Below are 17797 nucleotides of genomic sequence, written 5' to 3' on the forward strand. Positions count from 1 at the left end.
ATGACTGAGAATCTCCACAGACAATCCCATTTTCGTCACATAGTTTGGGTAGCCTGACAAAATCCTGCGTGAGCAGGAGGTTGGGCTAGATGACCTCCAAGGTCCCTTCCAACTTTGTTAATGTTATACTGTTACAAACTGTACCTTTCAAGCCGCGTCCCCAACCCAATGAAACAGCAGCCCTTCATAGAGCAGCTCTGTAACGTAGCTTGTCTCGGCGAGTTACCCGTTTTCCTTGGATCACTTTGGCCAGGTAGCCGGATTGACAGTGGCCCACCGTAAATGTTGGAATAGTGGCCGCTTCAGAAGCACTGACTGTATCACAAACAGTCGAATAACCGAGCATTTATTCGTGGAGAAGTATTCTGAGGCCGCTCTTCAACCAGCATATACGGGGAGCGGGGCAAGCGGCTTATCCTGGAAACCACATCCGTCAGCAATCAAGAAACGAGGCGAGACAGTCCATTCACAGGAATGTTTCCCGGCTCCTCCCCTTCCCCTGACTTCCGGTTCCGTTCTCCCAGTTTCCGTTTCGAAGCTGCCTTAGGAGGAGCCGTTGCAACCGAAGCGCTGAGCCTCGACGAGGTTTGGTGGGGTTGTTTTTGGAAGGGATCAGAGGCGCGGAGGGTGCTGTCGCGGCGATGGAGAAGCTGCGGCGGGTGCTGAGAGGAGAGGATGACGAGGAGCAGGGCCTGACAACGCAGGTGTGGCTTGGGGGTCGGAGGGGGTCGGGAAGGCGAGAGAGTCCCTTCGTGTTTCCCGCTTTACCTGCGAGGTTTCTGGCCGGGTTTTCGGGGCGCCCTGCCGGGATTGCCCGGCTTCCTCAGGATTAACGCAGCGTTCCTATTCCTGCCTGTCGTTACTCGAGAGCAAGCATAAGAGCACTAGCGTGCCTACCGTTCCTGTCCTAATGTTCCCTTTAAGTGTATTCATTTTATGTATTCACTTCATGCTTATACTTATATATATATCATCTAATACGGGGTCTCCAATCTTGGTCCCTTTAAGACTTGTGGACTTCAACTCCCAGAATGCCCCAGCCAGCTTTGCTGGCTGAGGGACTCTGGGAGTTGAAGTCCACAAGTCTTAAAGGGATCAAAGTTGGAGACCCCTGATCTAATACGTACTCGACAAATAAAGAAATAAGCGACTCGCGAGCGCAAATGGAGGATCTGTTCTAAGCAGTACGGATGGCACCGCTGTACATGGAGTTTGTCCATTTGGCCAGACTGGCCGCCTCTACATTCCCTGGTTCAGGAGTCTCCAACCTTGGCAACTTTACGATTTGTGCAGTAGTGGGTTTCAAATTTTTTTAATACCGGTTCTGTGGATGTGGCTTGGTTTGATAGGCATGGCTTGGTGGGTGTAGCAGGGGAAGGATACTGTAAAATCTCCATTCCCTCCCCAATCCAGGGGAAGGTTACTGCAAAATCCCCATTTCCTCCCAATCAGCTGGAACCTGGGAGGCAGAGAATAGATGGGGGAGGGGCCAGTCAGAATTTTTACTACAGTTTACAGTTCTCAAAATTTCTGCTACCAGTTCTCCAGAACTGGTCAGAACCTGCTGAAACCCACCTCTAGACTTGCGGATTTCAACTCCCAGAATTCTGGGAGTTGAAGTCTGCAAGGTGTAAAGTTGCCAAGGTTGGAGACCCCTGCCCTGGATCATAGGCTCCATCTAGCATAGTCCCTGTCAGTGTGGACTATGTTATTTGTACACGGGGGAAATGGTAGGCTAGGAAAGCTCAATCTAGGCTGCTCTGAATTAGCTGGATAAAGTGTCTTTCTGCTCCTCCTGCCACAACAGCTTTTACAAGTCTGAATGCCAGCAAGGAACAAAAAAAAAAAGCAATATGGCTAAAAACAAAAAAATTTGATTAAAACCAAGTTGGAGATGTTTTAGGGAAGTTATTGCCTGCTGGATGAAAGTGAAAACTTGTATTACTTTGGAAGACAAGAGGGAAAGATCTGTAAATTGTAACAGCTTTTCTGTTCATCTTGAAAAATATTCTTTCCATTATGGCAGATCCAGACGGTGATGGGTCAGGGTGAGTTTGTTGTCAGCTTTTCGCCATGTGGGTTGGTTCTGTTGAGGAGGCCATGAGCAGAATGGTAGAGATTATCAGATTTTAGGTCTCCCGAGCATGTTTGGGAAAGACTGCCATTGGAAATCTTGGAAAGCTGTTGGCAGTCTGAGGAGTTTCTGCTGTGTTATATGGAGCTGAAATGAAATGCTTCAGAAAGTGCAATACAGCTTTTGATAGATCTCTATCCAGATTCTGTTTAATCACAAGGCAATCTATTGTTGAACAGCTGTTCTGGCCAAAAATATTTTTTTACTGATATTGTAATGAAATGTACTTCCTTGTACTGTAAATACATTGTTTGTCCTGGTATCTGGGACGACTCTGAACATTGTTAACCATATCTCACATATTAGTTTTTCCAATACCTGAAGTTAACTGTCAAGTTTCACTAGATATTTCTCTTCTTCTGGCTAAAAGTACCATATGCTCCCAATCATTTCTGGTAAGCTTTCCTTTCAGGTCCTTTATCATTTGGACTGTTATCTTCTGGATGCATAGCTGTTTGCTATCATTTTTCCTAAATATAGTACCCAGAGTTTGATGCAATGTTCTAGGTGCAGCATGGCCATCACAAATAGAGGAGCAATGGCTTATCTTGGTCTTCACTGTACTTATTCAATGTAGATATGGATTGCATTTTTTGCAACTGTATCACACTGCTGGTTCCTGTTCATCTTTGATCTATCCATTGCACATGTGTTGTTACCTGACATAGCTCCCCATAACATATGCTCTTTGATATTGCACAGATTATAACCCTGCAGTCATCACTTCCAGGTTGATGCAAGCCATTCACAGGCACTTAATGGGTCTGATTGTTCAAGCCGCTTTGTAGCCACCTAATGATAACATAAAGAGCCAGTCTGGTGGACTTGTTAAGACATCAGGCTAGAAACCAAGAGACTGAGTTTTAATCCTTGTTTGGACACAAAGCCATCTGGGCAACCTTGGGCTAATCACTTTTCTCAGTCTTAGGGAGGTAAGGGAAAACCCCTTCTGAAAAACCTTGCAGGACTTTTTCCAGGCGATCTCCAAGAATCAAACACAGCTGAATGGGAAAATAAGATAGCATGGTCCAGCCCATATTTTGATATTTTTTTCTATTAAAATTCCAAGAGAAATTTTTCAGACAACCATGTCCACTGCATTCCTGTGATTGAGTATTTATCAAAAATGGAGATCAAGTAAACTGGCGTTATTTATTTTTGATAAATTAATGCTTCCTCCTATCATGTATTGCTTTCTAAATATTCACAAATTGTTTGCTTAATAGCCTACTGAGCATGTCCAAGATGGCGCCGCCCTGCTGATCGGGGGAGCGGCAGTGGGCCTTTTCGGGTCCTGTCCGGTTCTGGGGGGGGCCTTGGTGACATCTTGGGCCCCCGGACCTGATGGAGGAGCATCCAGTCACCCGGAGGAGGGGTGACTTGGCGCAGGGCGGCTCCGGGGGGCGGTGGGGGGGGCCCCGGGGCGGCCTGCTGCAGCGGGGGTCATGGCGGCTGGCGGCGGCGGCGGCGGCGGCGGCGGCGGCGGCGGCGGCGACGGCAGCGACGGCGACGGGGGGTCTCTGATGTTCAGGGCCCCCTTGGACCCCGCCCGTGGGAGGAAGCAGTGGCGGCCCTGGCAGTTAGCCGGGCGGCTTGCTGGGCGGCCTGCGGCTTGCCGGGCTGCCGCCGGCCTTTTTTCGGCGGTCTGGCGGCGGCGGCGGCGGCAGGGGCCTTTGACATCTTGGGCCCCTTAGATCCCCGCCCTGATGGAGGTTTCAGTCGGGGAGGAAGATGGATGACGGGTGACTCCAGGGGCGAGGGGAGGAGCCCCGGAGCCCCGGAGGAGGAGTTGTGCCCAGTGGAGATCTGGAGGGCCTACCGGGCCCCCGTCGGCCTTTGTTGGTTTTCTGGCGGCCCGGCGGCGGTGGCGGCCTGGCTTTTTCGTCTGGCGCTGGCGTCGGTGGAGTGACTGGCGTCCCTTCCTTGTTGGGGGATGTCGGTGGCCTCATGCGGCGATGGGGCGCTTTGGTGGCGGCGGCGGCGGCGGCGGCGGCGGCGGCGGCGGCCTACCTCGGCGCTTCAAGGTGGCGGACGGCCTGTTTAACATCTCTACCATCGGTCCGCCCCCCCCCTCTCCTTCTTCCTTAGTCCACCCCTGACTATTTATAGGTGGGTGGCGAACTGACTGAATGAGTGGTTTTGTTTTCTACCCCACGAGGATCACTATTGACTGCTTCCCATCAGGACTGACTGACAGACCGGTTGTGGTCACTGTATCATCTGTTACCATCTTGACCGGCCCAGGATGGGCCTCCTGCCGGACTTTCTTGGTGATGCGAACGTTTACGGCGGCTGACCTTCTTGCCCTGCGAGACGCCCCTCTCTCGCGGGTTTGGCCCTCCATACTATCGAGGGCCCACCTTGAGGACGGGCTTTGGAGCCCCGAGAGGTGGCATGCTAAAAATAGGAGGCTTAGGGGCTTTTTAATTAGTTGTTTTAAGAAATTTTTTAAGGGGAGTTTTAATGGGGATTTTAAGGGTTGGGAGGGGGGGGGAGGGATTCGACGGGTAGGGGAGAGAACCCGTCGGGGAGGGGTGGGAGGTTAGGGCGGGTATTGGGAGTAGCCCGCGGGTGGGAGCCAGTCCTTGCTCGTGGCGGTTCAGTAATGGGTTCGGAGGTTATAGGGGATTCGTTCCTTTTGGTGAGGTGGTTCCATTTGCACGGTAAGTGGGAGGGGCAGATATGGCGGAAGGGGGACCGTGTCGTTCTGGGGGCCTTGGTGACATCTTGGGCCCCGGACCTGATGGAGGAGCATCCAGTCACCCGGAGGAGGGTGACTTGGCGCAGGGCGACTCCGGGCGTTGGGAGGAGCCCCGGGCGTCCTGCTGCAGCGGTGGTCATGGCGGCTGGCGGGCGGCTTGCCGGCTTGCGGGCGGCTTGCTGGGCGGCCTGCGGCTTGCCGGGCTGCCACCGGCCTTTTCGGCGGTCTGGCGGCGGCGGCGGCGGCGGCGGCGGCGGGGGTCTCTGATGTTCAGGGCCCCCTCGGACCCTGCCCGTGGGAGGAAGCAGTGGCGGCCCTGGCAGCTAGCCGGGCGGCTTGCTGGGCGGCCTGCGGCTTGCCGGGCTGCCACCGGCCTTTTTTCTGGCGGCGGCGGCGGCGGCGGCGGCGGGGCCTGACACCTTGGGCCCCCTTAGATCCCCGCCCTGATGGAGGAGGCTTCAGTCGTGGAGGAAGATGGATGACGGGCGACTTCGGGGGCGAGGGGAGGAGCCCCGGAGCCCCGGAGGAGTTGCGCCCAGTGGAGATCTGGAGGGCCTACCGGGCCCCGTCGGCCTTTGTTGGTTTTCTGGCGGCGGTGGCGGCCTGGCTTTTCGTCTGGCGCTGGCGTCGGTGGAGTGACTGGCGTCCCTTCCTAGTTGGGGGATGTCGGTGGCCTCATCGGCGGCGATGGGGCGCTTTGGTGGCGGCGGGCGGAGGTGGCGGTGGCGGCCTACCTCGGCGCTTCAAGGTGGCGGACGGCCTGTTTAACATCTCTACCATCGGTCCGCCCCCCCCCCCCTCCCTCTTCCTTAGTCCCCCCCTGTCTATTTATAGGCCGGTGGCGAACTGACTGAATGAGTGGTTTTGTTTTCTACCCCACGAGGATCACTATTGACTGCTTCCCATCAGGACTGACTGACAGACCGGTTGTGGTCACTGTATCATCTGTTACCATCTTGACCGGCCCAGGATGGGCCTCCTGCGGACTTTCTTGGTGATGCGACGTTTCGGCTGACCTTCTTGCCCTGCGAGATGCCCCTCTCTCGCGGGTTTGGCCTCCATACTATCGAGGCCCACCTTGAGGACGGGCTTTGGAGCCCGAGGTGGCATGCTAAAAATAGGAGGCTTAGGGGCTTTTAATTAGTTGTTTTAAGAAATTTTTAAGGGAGTTTTAATGGGGATTTTAAGGGTTGGGAGGGGAGGATTCGACGGGTAGGGGAGAGAACCCGTCGGGAGGGGTGGGAGGTTAGGGCGGGTATTGGGAGTAGCCCGCGGGTGGGAGCCAGTCCTTGCGCTCGTGGCGGTTAGTAATGGGTTCGGAGGTTATAGGGGATTGCGTTCCTTTTGGTGAGGGTGGTTCCATTTGCACGGTAAGTGGGAGGGGCAGATATGGCGGAAGGGGGGGACCGTATCGTTCTGGGGGGGCGCGCGCTCGATGTCTGCAGGCGATCGCGCGCCCCGATCCCCCTCCCTTCTCCCGTTCCCCGGGTGGTCAAGACCCTCAGAGCCTGGGCCTTCGTCTGATGTTATACAGCACGGTCCGTGGCCAATAAGGCCCCCCTAATACATGATCTGATTCAGGGGGGTGCCGCGGATATTATAGGCGTTACGGAGACCTGGTTGGGCACTGAAGGGGGCGTGCCCCTGGTCGAGATGTGCCCACCGGGTTTCCGTGCATTCCATCAGCCGAGGGCCCAGGGTAGGGGTGGGGGGGTGGCGGTTGTTATTAAAGAGAGTCTAGAGCCGAGGGAGACCACTGTACCTCAGATTGCCGGGTGTGAATCCCTCTTTGTGAGGTGGGGTCATAGGTGTCAGATGGGCTTGCTGGTCACGTACCTGGCTCCTTGCTGCGTGACAGCCGCCCTGCCCGAGCTCCTGGAGGTGCTGGCTGGGGTGGCAGTTGAGACCCCCAGACTTTTAGTCATGGGGACTTTAACTGCCATCTTCCGGCTCGTCATCGACGGCAGCTCGGGAGTTCATGGCTTCCATGACGGCCTTGGACCTGACCCAAGTAGTTGATGGCCCTACTCACATTGGGGTGGCACTCTGGACCTGATTTTGTCTCTGGTCAGTGGTTGAGAGATCTGGACTTAAAGGAAATAGTCATTGAACCTTTGTCATGGTCAGATCACTCTCTTCTTCGCCTGGACTTTCTGACCGCCATTCACCACCGCAGGGAGGCGGAGCCGATCGTTGGTTCCGTCCCAGGCGCCTGATGGACCCGGATGGGTTCCGGACGGAGCTTGGGCCATTTCCTGAGGGTCTGGCTCACGGCTCGGTTGAGGAACTTGTTGCGGCCTGGGAGCGGGCGCGCGGGGCCTTAGACCGTGTCGTGCCTTTGCGACCTCTGACCCGGCGCAGGTCCCAACCGGCTCCTTGGTTCTCCGAGGAGCTGAGAGGGATGAAGCGCGGAGAAGGCGCCTAGAGTTCCTGGAGGTCTAGCCGTTCGAAGCTGATCGGACACTAGTGAAGTCCTATACTAGGACTTACCTAGTGGCATTGAGGGAAGCGAGGCGAGCTACGCCTCCTCCCTCATTGCATCGGCAGATAACCGCCCAGCCGCCCTGTTTGGGTGACTCGCTCCCTCCTACACCAGGGGAGCGGATGACCCGTGCAGGGACGTGCTGAGGAGTTTAACGGTTATCTATACGATAAAATCGTTCAACCGGGATGGTCTGGACCAAGATTGCGTGACGGGTGAGATGTTCGAGGTGGTCTTGGCGATATTGTCTGGGATGAGTTTGACCCTGTGGCTCCGAGGACATGGACAGGTTGTTGGGTAGGCTGAATGCCACCACGTGTTTACTGGACCCGTGCCTCCTGGCTGGTGCTGGCCACTCGGGAGGTGACACGAGGCTGGCTCCAGGCGATTACGATCGCTTCTTTGGTGGAGGGCGTCTTCCGGCCGCCTTGAAAGAGGCGGTGGTGAGGCCCTCCTCAAGAAGCCTTCCTGGACCCGGCTGTTTTAGGTAATTATCGTCCGGTCTCCAACCTTGCCCGGCGAAGGTTGTAGAGAGTATGGTGGCATATCAGTTTCCCTTACACCTGGAGGAAACTGTCTATCTAGACCCGTTCCAGTCCGGTTTCCGGCCCGGTTACAGCACGGAGACGGCTTTGGTCGCGTTGGTGGATGATCTCTGGAGGGCCAGGGATAGGGGTTGTTCCTCTGCCCTGGTCCTATTAGACCTCTCAGCGGCTTTCGATACCATCGACCATGGTATCCTGCTGCGCCGGTTGGAGGGATTGGGAGTGGGAGGCACCGTTTATCGGTGGTTCTCCTCCTATCTCTCCGACCGGTCGCAGTCGGTGTTTTTTTTTTTTTTTTTTTTTATAAAAAGTTTTTATTGGTCAAAAAAGATTTATGCAAATACATATCAGGTATGGTAAATTTTCATTTTTCTTATACATGATAAGAATTTTACTCAAAATTTTAAACACATACAACAGCCATATGGCAAGCAGGTGATACGAAGTAGCTAAGTTTCAATCTTACATACACAATAAGGAAGGGTCAAGAATAATCAGAATATCATACGAAAGAGAATAAGGAAAACCAACACAATACCAAATATCTTTGTCACTTCCTAGTTTTGGATCTCAGAACTCTGGGCTCAGCCTGACCCAATTCCAGGGCCGCAACAGCGGCACCCGCCTCCGCCCCATGGTCTATAACCTCCCCTTCTTCAATTCCTGGATCATTTAAATCCAGGAGGGCTTTGTGTTCCTCCACGTAGGCCGCAGCCTCCGCAATTGTACTAATTTTTTTCGTAATGCCCTCCCGGAAAATCATCAATCCCTCTGGCATCAGCCATCTGAAGCCCACTCCCTTCTGGTACAATTTGCTTGATAAAAAGTAATATTTCTTTCTCATTTCACGTACCTGTCTGGGAATCTGCCTCAGAATGGCTATCTCCCTGCCCCTATAAGTCAGTGCCCCACTCCTATGTTTTCTAAGAATTTCATCTCTCGTCTCTCTTTTCACAAATTTGACATGAACCTCTCTAGGAACTGCATGCGTGCGTGCATATTGTGAATTAACTCTATAAACTCGATCCACATCCCAATTCATAAAATCAACACCTCTCCCAAGAAATTCTCCCAACAGTTTAGTCACAACATCTCTCAAGTCTTCTTGGTCCACTTCTTCCAAATTTTGAAACCTAAGGAAATAAGACATTTTATCCATCTGTAGTCCAAGCACAGCATTGCTTGTCGTCTCCCCTCTTTTCTGCACTGCCCGCATCTCACCCTCCAGACCTTCCACTTTCTGCTTATTTTCTGCTGAGACTTGTTGAGTATCCTTTAAATCCTTTTGGATAGTCACAATTTCTGCTCTTATTTCATCCAGTTTCTTGTCCATATTAGATAACTTTTCCAGAATTCTCTCCATTTCTCCAGCAGTTGGTCTCTGACCTTTTGCCATTTAAAAAAAAATTTTCAAAATCCTCAGGCAAGCACAGTATCCTTATAATTTCCTCCGGATCCACCAGGGGGCACTCACAGGAGCAACGAGTCCAGAGTACAGTTAATCAACCAGGAAGCCGAAGGGAAGTGATGTCATCAAGATTCTCATAGTGAAGGCGGAAGCTGGACGCCACCATTGTTCCCCAGAGGGAGGGGGGGCCTCAAACCCTCCCTCCTAAATTTCTCCATCACCTCTTCTCCAGAGCTCCACAAAACCGTAATCTTGTTATTTTAAGTTCTCCTCTCTCCAAAGTGATTCGTACTCCTTCCAGTCGCAGGGGAGAAAACCCCCGCACCGGAGTACTCCACCACGTTTGCCGATATCCCCTTCCCTTCTTCATTCCTCAATTCTTCTCCGTTCCCTGTTCACCACCAGGCTGCTGCAATTATAAATCCAAAGCCCCGGTCTCACCGGGCACAGCGGCCCAGGCGACGACCAAGTTAAAGGCCGCGGCCTGTGGCCGCCAAAGCCCGCCGAGCCTAGGACGCGCCAGCATCGGTCCCCCCAGTCCTGTATGTCGGCTGGGAGACCCCTGGCGAGCCGTCCGTGCGGCAGGTGTCCTTTTCGGACCACCTGGCCCCTAGGGGCCCCGGCGGCGGCCGGATTCGGACACTGGAGGCAGGAGAAGCCTTCCAGATGTCCGTTGCCACCGGACACCGGAAGTCGTCTCCCGGTCGCAGTCGGTGTTGACAGGGGGGCAGAGGTCGGCCCCGGGGCGCCTCACTTGTGGGGTGCCGCAGGGGGCGATCCTCTCGCCTACTGTTTACCACCTACATGAAGCCGCTGGGTGAGATCATAAGTGGTTTCGGTGTGAAGTACCAGCTGTATGCGGATGACACCCAGCTGTACTTCTCTACACCGGACCACCCCAACGGTTATCAAGTGCTGTCCCGGTGTCTGGAGGCCGACGGGTCTGGATGGGGAGAAACAGGCTCAAGCTCAATCCCGCCAAGACAGAGTGGCTGTGGATGCGGCATCCCGGTACAGTCAGCTAAATCCGGCTGACCATCGGTGGCGAGTCAGTGGCCCCGATGGAGAGGGTTCGCAACTTAGGCGCCCTCCTGGATGAACGGCTGTCTCTAGAAGATCATTTGACGGCCGTCTCCAGGAGAGCGTTTACCAGGTTCGCCTGGTACGCCAGTTGCGCCTTTCTGGACCGGGATGCCCTATGCACAGTCACCCACGCACTCGTGACGCCTCGCCTGGATTACTGCAATGCTCTCTACATGGGGCTCCCTTGAAGGGCATCCGGAGGCTACAGTTAGTCCAGAATGCGGCTGCGCTGGTGATAGACGGAGCCCTCGTGGCTCCCGTGATGACACCCATCCTGCGCAGACTGCACTGGCTACCTGTGGCCTTCCGGGTGCGCTTCAAGGTTCTGGTGACCACCTTTAAAGCGCTCCATGGCATTGGGCCGGGTTATTTACGGGACCGCCTACTGCTACCGAATACCTCTCACCGACCCGTGCGCTCTCATAGAGAGGGTCTCCTCAGGGTGCCGTCAGCGAGGCAATGTCGTCTGGCGGCGCCCAGGGGAAGGGCCTTCTCTGTGGGGGCTCCCACCCTCTGGAACGAACTACCCCCCGGACTTCGTCAGCTTTCGGACCTTCGGACCTTCCGCCGCGGGCTTAAAACATACCTATTTAATTGTGCAGGACTGAGCTAGATTTTAAATTTATGGGTTTTAATTGGGTTCTGTTTTTATATTTTAATAACGGGCTTTAGAATAAGTTTTTTAATTGTTTTTATATTGTATTTATGTATTATGTATTTTTAAGTGCCTGTAAACCGCCCTGAGTCCTTCGGGAGATAGGGCGGTATATAAATATGATTAATAAATAAATAAATTAATTAATAAATCTATTCCATAGTTTTGTGCATTGCCAACCTTATTGGATCTGTAGGTAGTCTTTTCCTTCCTTTTGAAGATAAGAACAGCTTCAAATAACATTTTCCCTGCCACCTATCAATACCCAACATCTTTTCCTAGTAGCAAGCACCCTCCTGTCTTTCTGCCTATTTCTGAATTAAAGTATAAACAATAATATAAATGATGCATGTTATTTACCAAGAATTAGTAATTTTAATTTAAGTGTTCTTTCCCCCTAGAGGCCTCTAGAATTAAACAGGGCTGATTTAAGTAAAATACTCAAATATTCAAAAATGCCATCAGAGAGATCCAGTGTGGGAATCCTTTACATGTGTTGATGGGACAATTGAGTGTCATGGAAAGGCTTAATGTAAAACTAAAGATTAATTCATTTGGGGCCATCCTCTTAAATATGAAGGTAATGATATCCTGATATTCACATTCTTCAGTAATTCATATTGACAGATACTTTATATCAATTAAAAATCTTGCTCTCAATAAATGTTATCAGCATTATTTTATGATCATGAGATCTTTAGTTTTAAGTGCAATGCAAAGAACTTTTCATTTATCTTTCCTAATTGCCATCGTTCAATTGTACTGGAATGCTTTGAGGTCCAATACTGGGGGGGGAGGGGGGAGTCCTTCATATCATGAATATTTTATACAATTCTATCATGCCCCTCTGGTATTTTTTTAAGCTGGTTCAGTTTCAGTTTTCCTTCAGGAAGCTGTTGTATTTCTTTCCTGTTTTCTGTCCCTTTTGAAATTCTGCAATATTGCTTTTGAGTTGCTGTGACCAGAACTTCATATAGCATAATATTCCAAATGTGTGGATACAATAAAAATTTATACAAAGGCATTTTGGTAATACCAGTTTTGTATTCAATTCTTTCTTAATTATTCCAGCATGGATGTATTTTTTTTCAGAGCAACCACAGAGTATGTTTTTTGTTGTTTGTTTGTTTGCACAATATGTTTAACCAGGTCATTCTTGAACTCCAGGATGTCATGTGAGTCCAGAGCTGGCCATTTTTAATATTGGATCCTAACTACTATACTCTAAACTATATTATAGGAATTATCTTCCCTTCTACAATTAAGTTAATATTTCTTTCCTCAGTCCCTACTCTCCTGATTTGCATTGGGGGAGGGAGATTTGTTTGATGTATTTAAAATGGACAAGTTTCTTAGATTTATTTATTTTATTTATTTAAATATATATTTAATATCTAAATATTAAGAAATGTGTAGATCTTATTCAGGGAAGAACAGTTTTCCTACATGTACATTTGTTAAATTTTTAATATTCTTTTCTCTGGGCTGCCTATATAAGGATAAAGATTTGGACTGGAAAAGGTAAGCTGTATACTATTACAGTTTAAAACTTCCCATTCATTATTATGGATAAGGGAAACCATGTCTAATCATTTGCCTTTAGTCACTGTGACAGTTTTAAAAATTGTATGTATGTGTGTGCTTGTGTGGACTGTCTTCTTGAGCATTAAGATCTGGTTTTAGGAATTGCCGCCTTGCAAATCACAGAGAAAGTTGTATTAATTGCACCTATCTGATTGCTTCTTGGTTTTAATTAATTGTTTAATTGTTCTCTGTGTGATTATTAAACTGCACACCACTATTAATATTGAATGGATATTATAAATTTGATATAATAGAATTATTTCTATGTGCATATATAATTATTTATTAAGACCCAAACAAATAAATGGAAATGAACACAAATCATTTCCTTGTAATTTTTAAAACATGTTTATGGAAAATTCTGAACTGAAAAAAATTGGCATTGATTGCATAAATAGTTAACCTTTCTTAGGATCTGCTAGCAGAAGTCCTTTTAGATCTCTCTCTAAAAGGTCCTTGATCCTTTTAGATCTCCTATTATCTTCATGATTATGGATCATTGTGCCCTTCTGGATTGCTTTTAGGGATTGGGTTAAGTGTGTTGCAAGCTATGAGAATGGTTCTAGTTGGGCATGAGGAAGGCAGGGGAGATCAGTTTAATTGCTACATCCTTTGGGATACCACAAAATTGGTTCTTTTATATTTACATGAAGCCTATGGGAGGTTGTCCAAAGGTTTCATTCATTACATTGCTATCCCAGGCCAGACGGTGATATTGAATCCTGAAGGTTCTGAAGTTCTGAATGGGAAAGAACGGGTGACTTTTCTTGATTGTCATGGCATTACCTGGAAGGAGTACATCTGCAACTTGGAGGTTCTTCTGAACCCACAGCTCCTGTGAAACAGCAGGTGGGGGGCATGGCTGGGGATGGAGTGGATTTCCAGCTTAAGCTACTAGACCAGCTGTTGATCCTATTAAGTGGAAGGATCTTGTTAAAGCAACTCATGCCCTCACCACCGCTCACTTGGACCACTGCTACATGCTCTGCATGGGGCTTCTTTGAAGATCTTTCAGAAGCTGCAGTTGAATTAGAATATAGGAGCCCAGGGATCATCAATCAATATTTGGGCCCTTCACTGGTTTCCAACAAGCTTCTGGGTGCAGTGAATGGCTTTGCACCTCTAATTGCAGGACTGCATTCTCCCATTGGTAATGGTCCAACCAGTTTGACCTACCCGGGAGAAACTATTAATGATGACTGGTGAGGGGACCAAGGCAAATTGGTGTTTCCTTTTCAGTGGTTACACAAGTCCTTTGGAACAGCTCCCAGTGGATATTTAATTGGCTCCAATTCTGATTGCTTTCCAGAAGCTGCTATTAGCAGAGCGTGTCTGAAAGGCATTTTGGCCTTGATTCAATATTAATTTGGTTATTATTTGATGAATTTAGTTACTTTTTATTATGTTGTAGATCATTTATTTGTATGCTTTTGTTTAATGTATATTATTTCTTGTGTATTTTTTTCTTTTAAAGTCCTTAGCAATTTTATAGTCTCCAAATACTACTATTACTACTACTACTAATAATAATAATATACAATGCATTCACCTCAACTAATGACATTCCCAAATGTTCAATAAAAGTGACATAAAAATTAAATTTTGACCATTTGCACTTAGTTTAATAATGAAATTAAACTTTTGTTCTGATTTGTATTTCATGTATACAGCTATCAAGTGAATAACTAACTTGATTGGGATATATACATATATGGTGTGTGTATAATTTTAGAATGTTCTTTTTTCCTATTTAATTTCTATAAGTTTATGCATACTCTTAAACATATCAAAGAAATTTGATTTCATTTAAGTTTAATTTAAATTATTTGAAAAACAACTTACACATTTGAAAGTGATGCCTACCTAAATATTATGTTGTCATCCATTTATTCCCAACGTTTGTAATGAATTATTTTTAGAAGTGGAATTGTGAAAAAAGCACTTTCAGCACCAATAAATAACATTCTAATTTAGCTGGTCTGTATTTTGTTTATCATACCATGTAAATCAAATAGAAATATATAATCTCTACTGGTTGTTTTAATTGATTACTTCAATAATTTTACATAAAATATGTTTGTTAGTTTGCCAGGATCCATTCTTCATTTAATTTTTTTAGGCATTTAAAGTGAGTATGAAAGCTTCTCTTTGGAAAAATTAATAAATATCTACATATAAAGTTGTGTATATGCACCAAGACAAATTCCTTGTGTGTCCAATCACACTTGGCCAATAAAAATTCTATTCTATTCTATTCTATTCTATTCTATATTTTTAAAATCAATTTGTGAAGTGGAAGAATACTTGTTGTTTTAAGAACATCTACCTTTTACAGTTGTTTTTATTTGAGCAATTTGATTTTTGCATTGATAAAGATGTTTTATTAGTGAAGATTTCTGTCCTATTAAAATCTGATTTCTTTCTTTCTTCAACCATAGGTCCTTGATGGATCATCCCTGAGCTTTAATACTCGTGTGAAATGGTTTGCAATATGTTTTATAAGCGGCATTTTGTGTTCTCTCCTTGTAAGTAAATATTTCACGAAACACAGAAAAAAAATCTCCTTTATATATTAATAATGTTTTAATTATTTTTCATCTCTGTTCTTGGGCAAATGTTGCATTGATATATGGAATTGGTATAGAATGATTGGTCAATACATTAGGAAAAAGTATGCAGTGTAGCCTCTATTGGTTTACAATATCGAAATACTAGCTTCTCCTAGGATGCAGATTTTCTATGTGCCAGATATCATTTATGTAAAAAGCAGTCAGAAGAGAACATTTGTAACTTTATAAGGCAGCCTTCAAGATCTCTGCATGTATTAGATCGCAAATTCAATCTTACATGATGCTATTTACATGATACCGGCATCCCGGTATAATCAGCTGAGGCCATTGCTGTCTGTGGGGGACGAGTCATTGCCCCCCACAGAGAAGGTCCGCAATCTGGGCGTCCTTCTGGATGCACAACTGTCGTTGGAAGAGCATTTGACGGCCGTCACCAGAGGAGCTTTTTACCAGGTCCGCCTGATATGCCAGTTGCACCGGGATTCCTTGTGCACAGTGACTCACGCCCTCGTCACTTCTCGTCTGGACTATTGCAATGCTCTCTACATGGGGCTTACCTTGAAGAGCACCCGAAGACTCCAATTAGTTCAGAATGCGGCCGCGCGGGTGATAGAGGGAGCGACTCGTTGCTCCCATATAACACCTCTCCTGCGCAGGCTGCATTGGCTTTTGGTGGTCTTTCAGGTGCAATTCAAGGTGTTAGTTACCACCTTCAAAGCGCTCCATGGCATAGGACCGGGTTACTTACGGGACCACCTGCTGCTACCGGCGACCTCCCATCGACCAGTGCGCTCCCATAGGGAGGTTCTCCTCAGGGTGCCGTCGGCCAGTCAATGTCGGCTGGCGGCGCCCAGGGGGAGGGCCTTCTCTGTGGGGGCACCAACCCTCTGGAACAAGTTACCACCAGGTATCTGTCAACTCCCTGATCCTCGAACCTTTCGACACGAGACGAGCTGAAAACATTTTTGTTTCATCGTGCAGGACTGGCCTAGTGGAGTTTTAATAAGGGGTTTTATTGGTTTTAAGTTCTTCAACCACTCTAAATTTTCCTTTTAAACTGGTCCTAAAAATTGTATTAACTTTCTTTACTTTGGCTGTAAACCGCCCTGAGTCCTTTGGGAGAAGGGTGGTATAGAAATTGAAACAATAAATAAATAAATATTTATGGTGGCTTGAGGGTGTCAAAGATTATAGGCCAATATGTTTGAAGAGCACTGGGTTAGGGAAAGCAAATGCAAGTTACAGAGAACAAGATTTTTTCCTTTCTTTAATATAAAACTTTTGTATATATACTATAGCTTCAAATTATTCTTAAATAGAATTATTTGCAGCAGACTTAACCTAGTGCCATCTTTATAAGTCATTGGGGGAAGAAAAAGCTTTTCAGGCTATCAGAAAACTCCTGGTAGATACTAGGGATTTCATTTGTCAAGCCATAGAAACTGCTTTGATCACTTCTTATTAATTAGTATTTCATATAATACTGAATAACAGACTTTTTCAGAATGGTGGTGCTACTTTCTTCCTTTTAAATTACTGCACAGTGACTAGTATCTGCTTTGTTTTGTATTTATTCTTCCCTCAATTACTGTTTATGCAATGTTTTTAATCTAGTCATCATGCTACAGTTTTCTTTCCAGTCTAAAGCCAAACAGTTTGTAAGGTTGGCTACATATTCCTTCATCTCAGTCAGATGCACCATTGGGGGAGGCTGGCTTCTCTGACATTAACCAAAGGCCAATGTTCCTGCTCTTCCTACAGCTGGGAAAAAGCTTTGGGTTTGGTTTTTTTTACAACTAAAGCAAACTCTTGGGAAGTGGAGAAGAAGAAGATAACAGTGCTGGAGCTTGGGTGTACTTTAATCTAACAGCTCTGATTAACAGCTAGAATTATCCCCAGAGGCTGACAGAGGTTCAGGGACAAAGGAACAGAGGACTTTGCTTCAGGATTCAGGTTATCTTTAAGGCATAGGAACCAACTTCAGTCAGACGTAGTTTTTAAGATTTAATTGATTGTGGATATGTGTGTTAGAAACCTTGTTCTCTACAATATTCCTGTTTCTATACATACAGGGTGTTCTTTGAAATTTCAAATCTATTGAAATCCATCTCTCCCAAATCATGAATTGCAATGAGAATAATTTGTATGTACAGGTAGTCCCCAACTTATAACCATTCATTTAGTGACTATTCAAACTTGCAATGGCACTGAAAAAAGTGACTTATGATCATTTTTCACACTTACAACCATTGTAGGATGCCCATGGCCATGTGATCAAAATTCAGTCACTTGGCAACTGGTATGTACAGTAATGGTCAAAATTGTGGAAACCTTTTGGGAAAAGTGTTATTTTCTAAAACCAGCTAATAACATTTTTTTTTTGGAGTAGTACCATAAAATTATATATCAATGGAAAGATAATTTAATCAAGAATGTAATGCAATTACTTTTATGAAGGATTTGCTATTAGAATAGCAGTTACAATATAAAGAAGAAAAGTGAAACATGCAGAAAAAACGAGATACACAAAAATTACATCAATTAATACTTAGTTGGGTAATCTTTAGCATGAATTACAGCCTTACAATGTCTTCCCATGGAGTGAACCAAGTCTTTTAGTTTTGCAGCTGTTATA

At 47.1% G+C, this 17797-nt stretch overlaps 1 protein-coding gene across 1 annotated transcript in view; it reads left to right on the top strand.

Annotated features, from left to right (window-relative positions):
- Positions 1-519: 519 nt before the first annotated feature.
- Positions 520-17797, top strand: part of SFT2D1 (SFT2 domain containing 1) — a 30209-nt gene continuing 12931 nt past the window's right edge. The window contains exons 1-2 of the mRNA XM_058167974.1: positions 520-704; positions 15031-15117. Coding sequence (XP_058023957.1) covers positions 642-704; positions 15031-15117 — 150 coding nt within the window. The 5' untranslated portion in view covers positions 520-641. The remainder of the gene's footprint in view (positions 705-15030; positions 15118-17797) is intronic.

The sequence above is a fragment of the Ahaetulla prasina genome, chromosome 1 (assembly GCF_028640845.1).
Source record: "Ahaetulla prasina isolate Xishuangbanna chromosome 1, ASM2864084v1, whole genome shotgun sequence".
NCBI classification, from domain to species: Eukaryota; Metazoa; Chordata; class Lepidosauria; order Squamata; family Colubridae; genus Ahaetulla; species Ahaetulla prasina.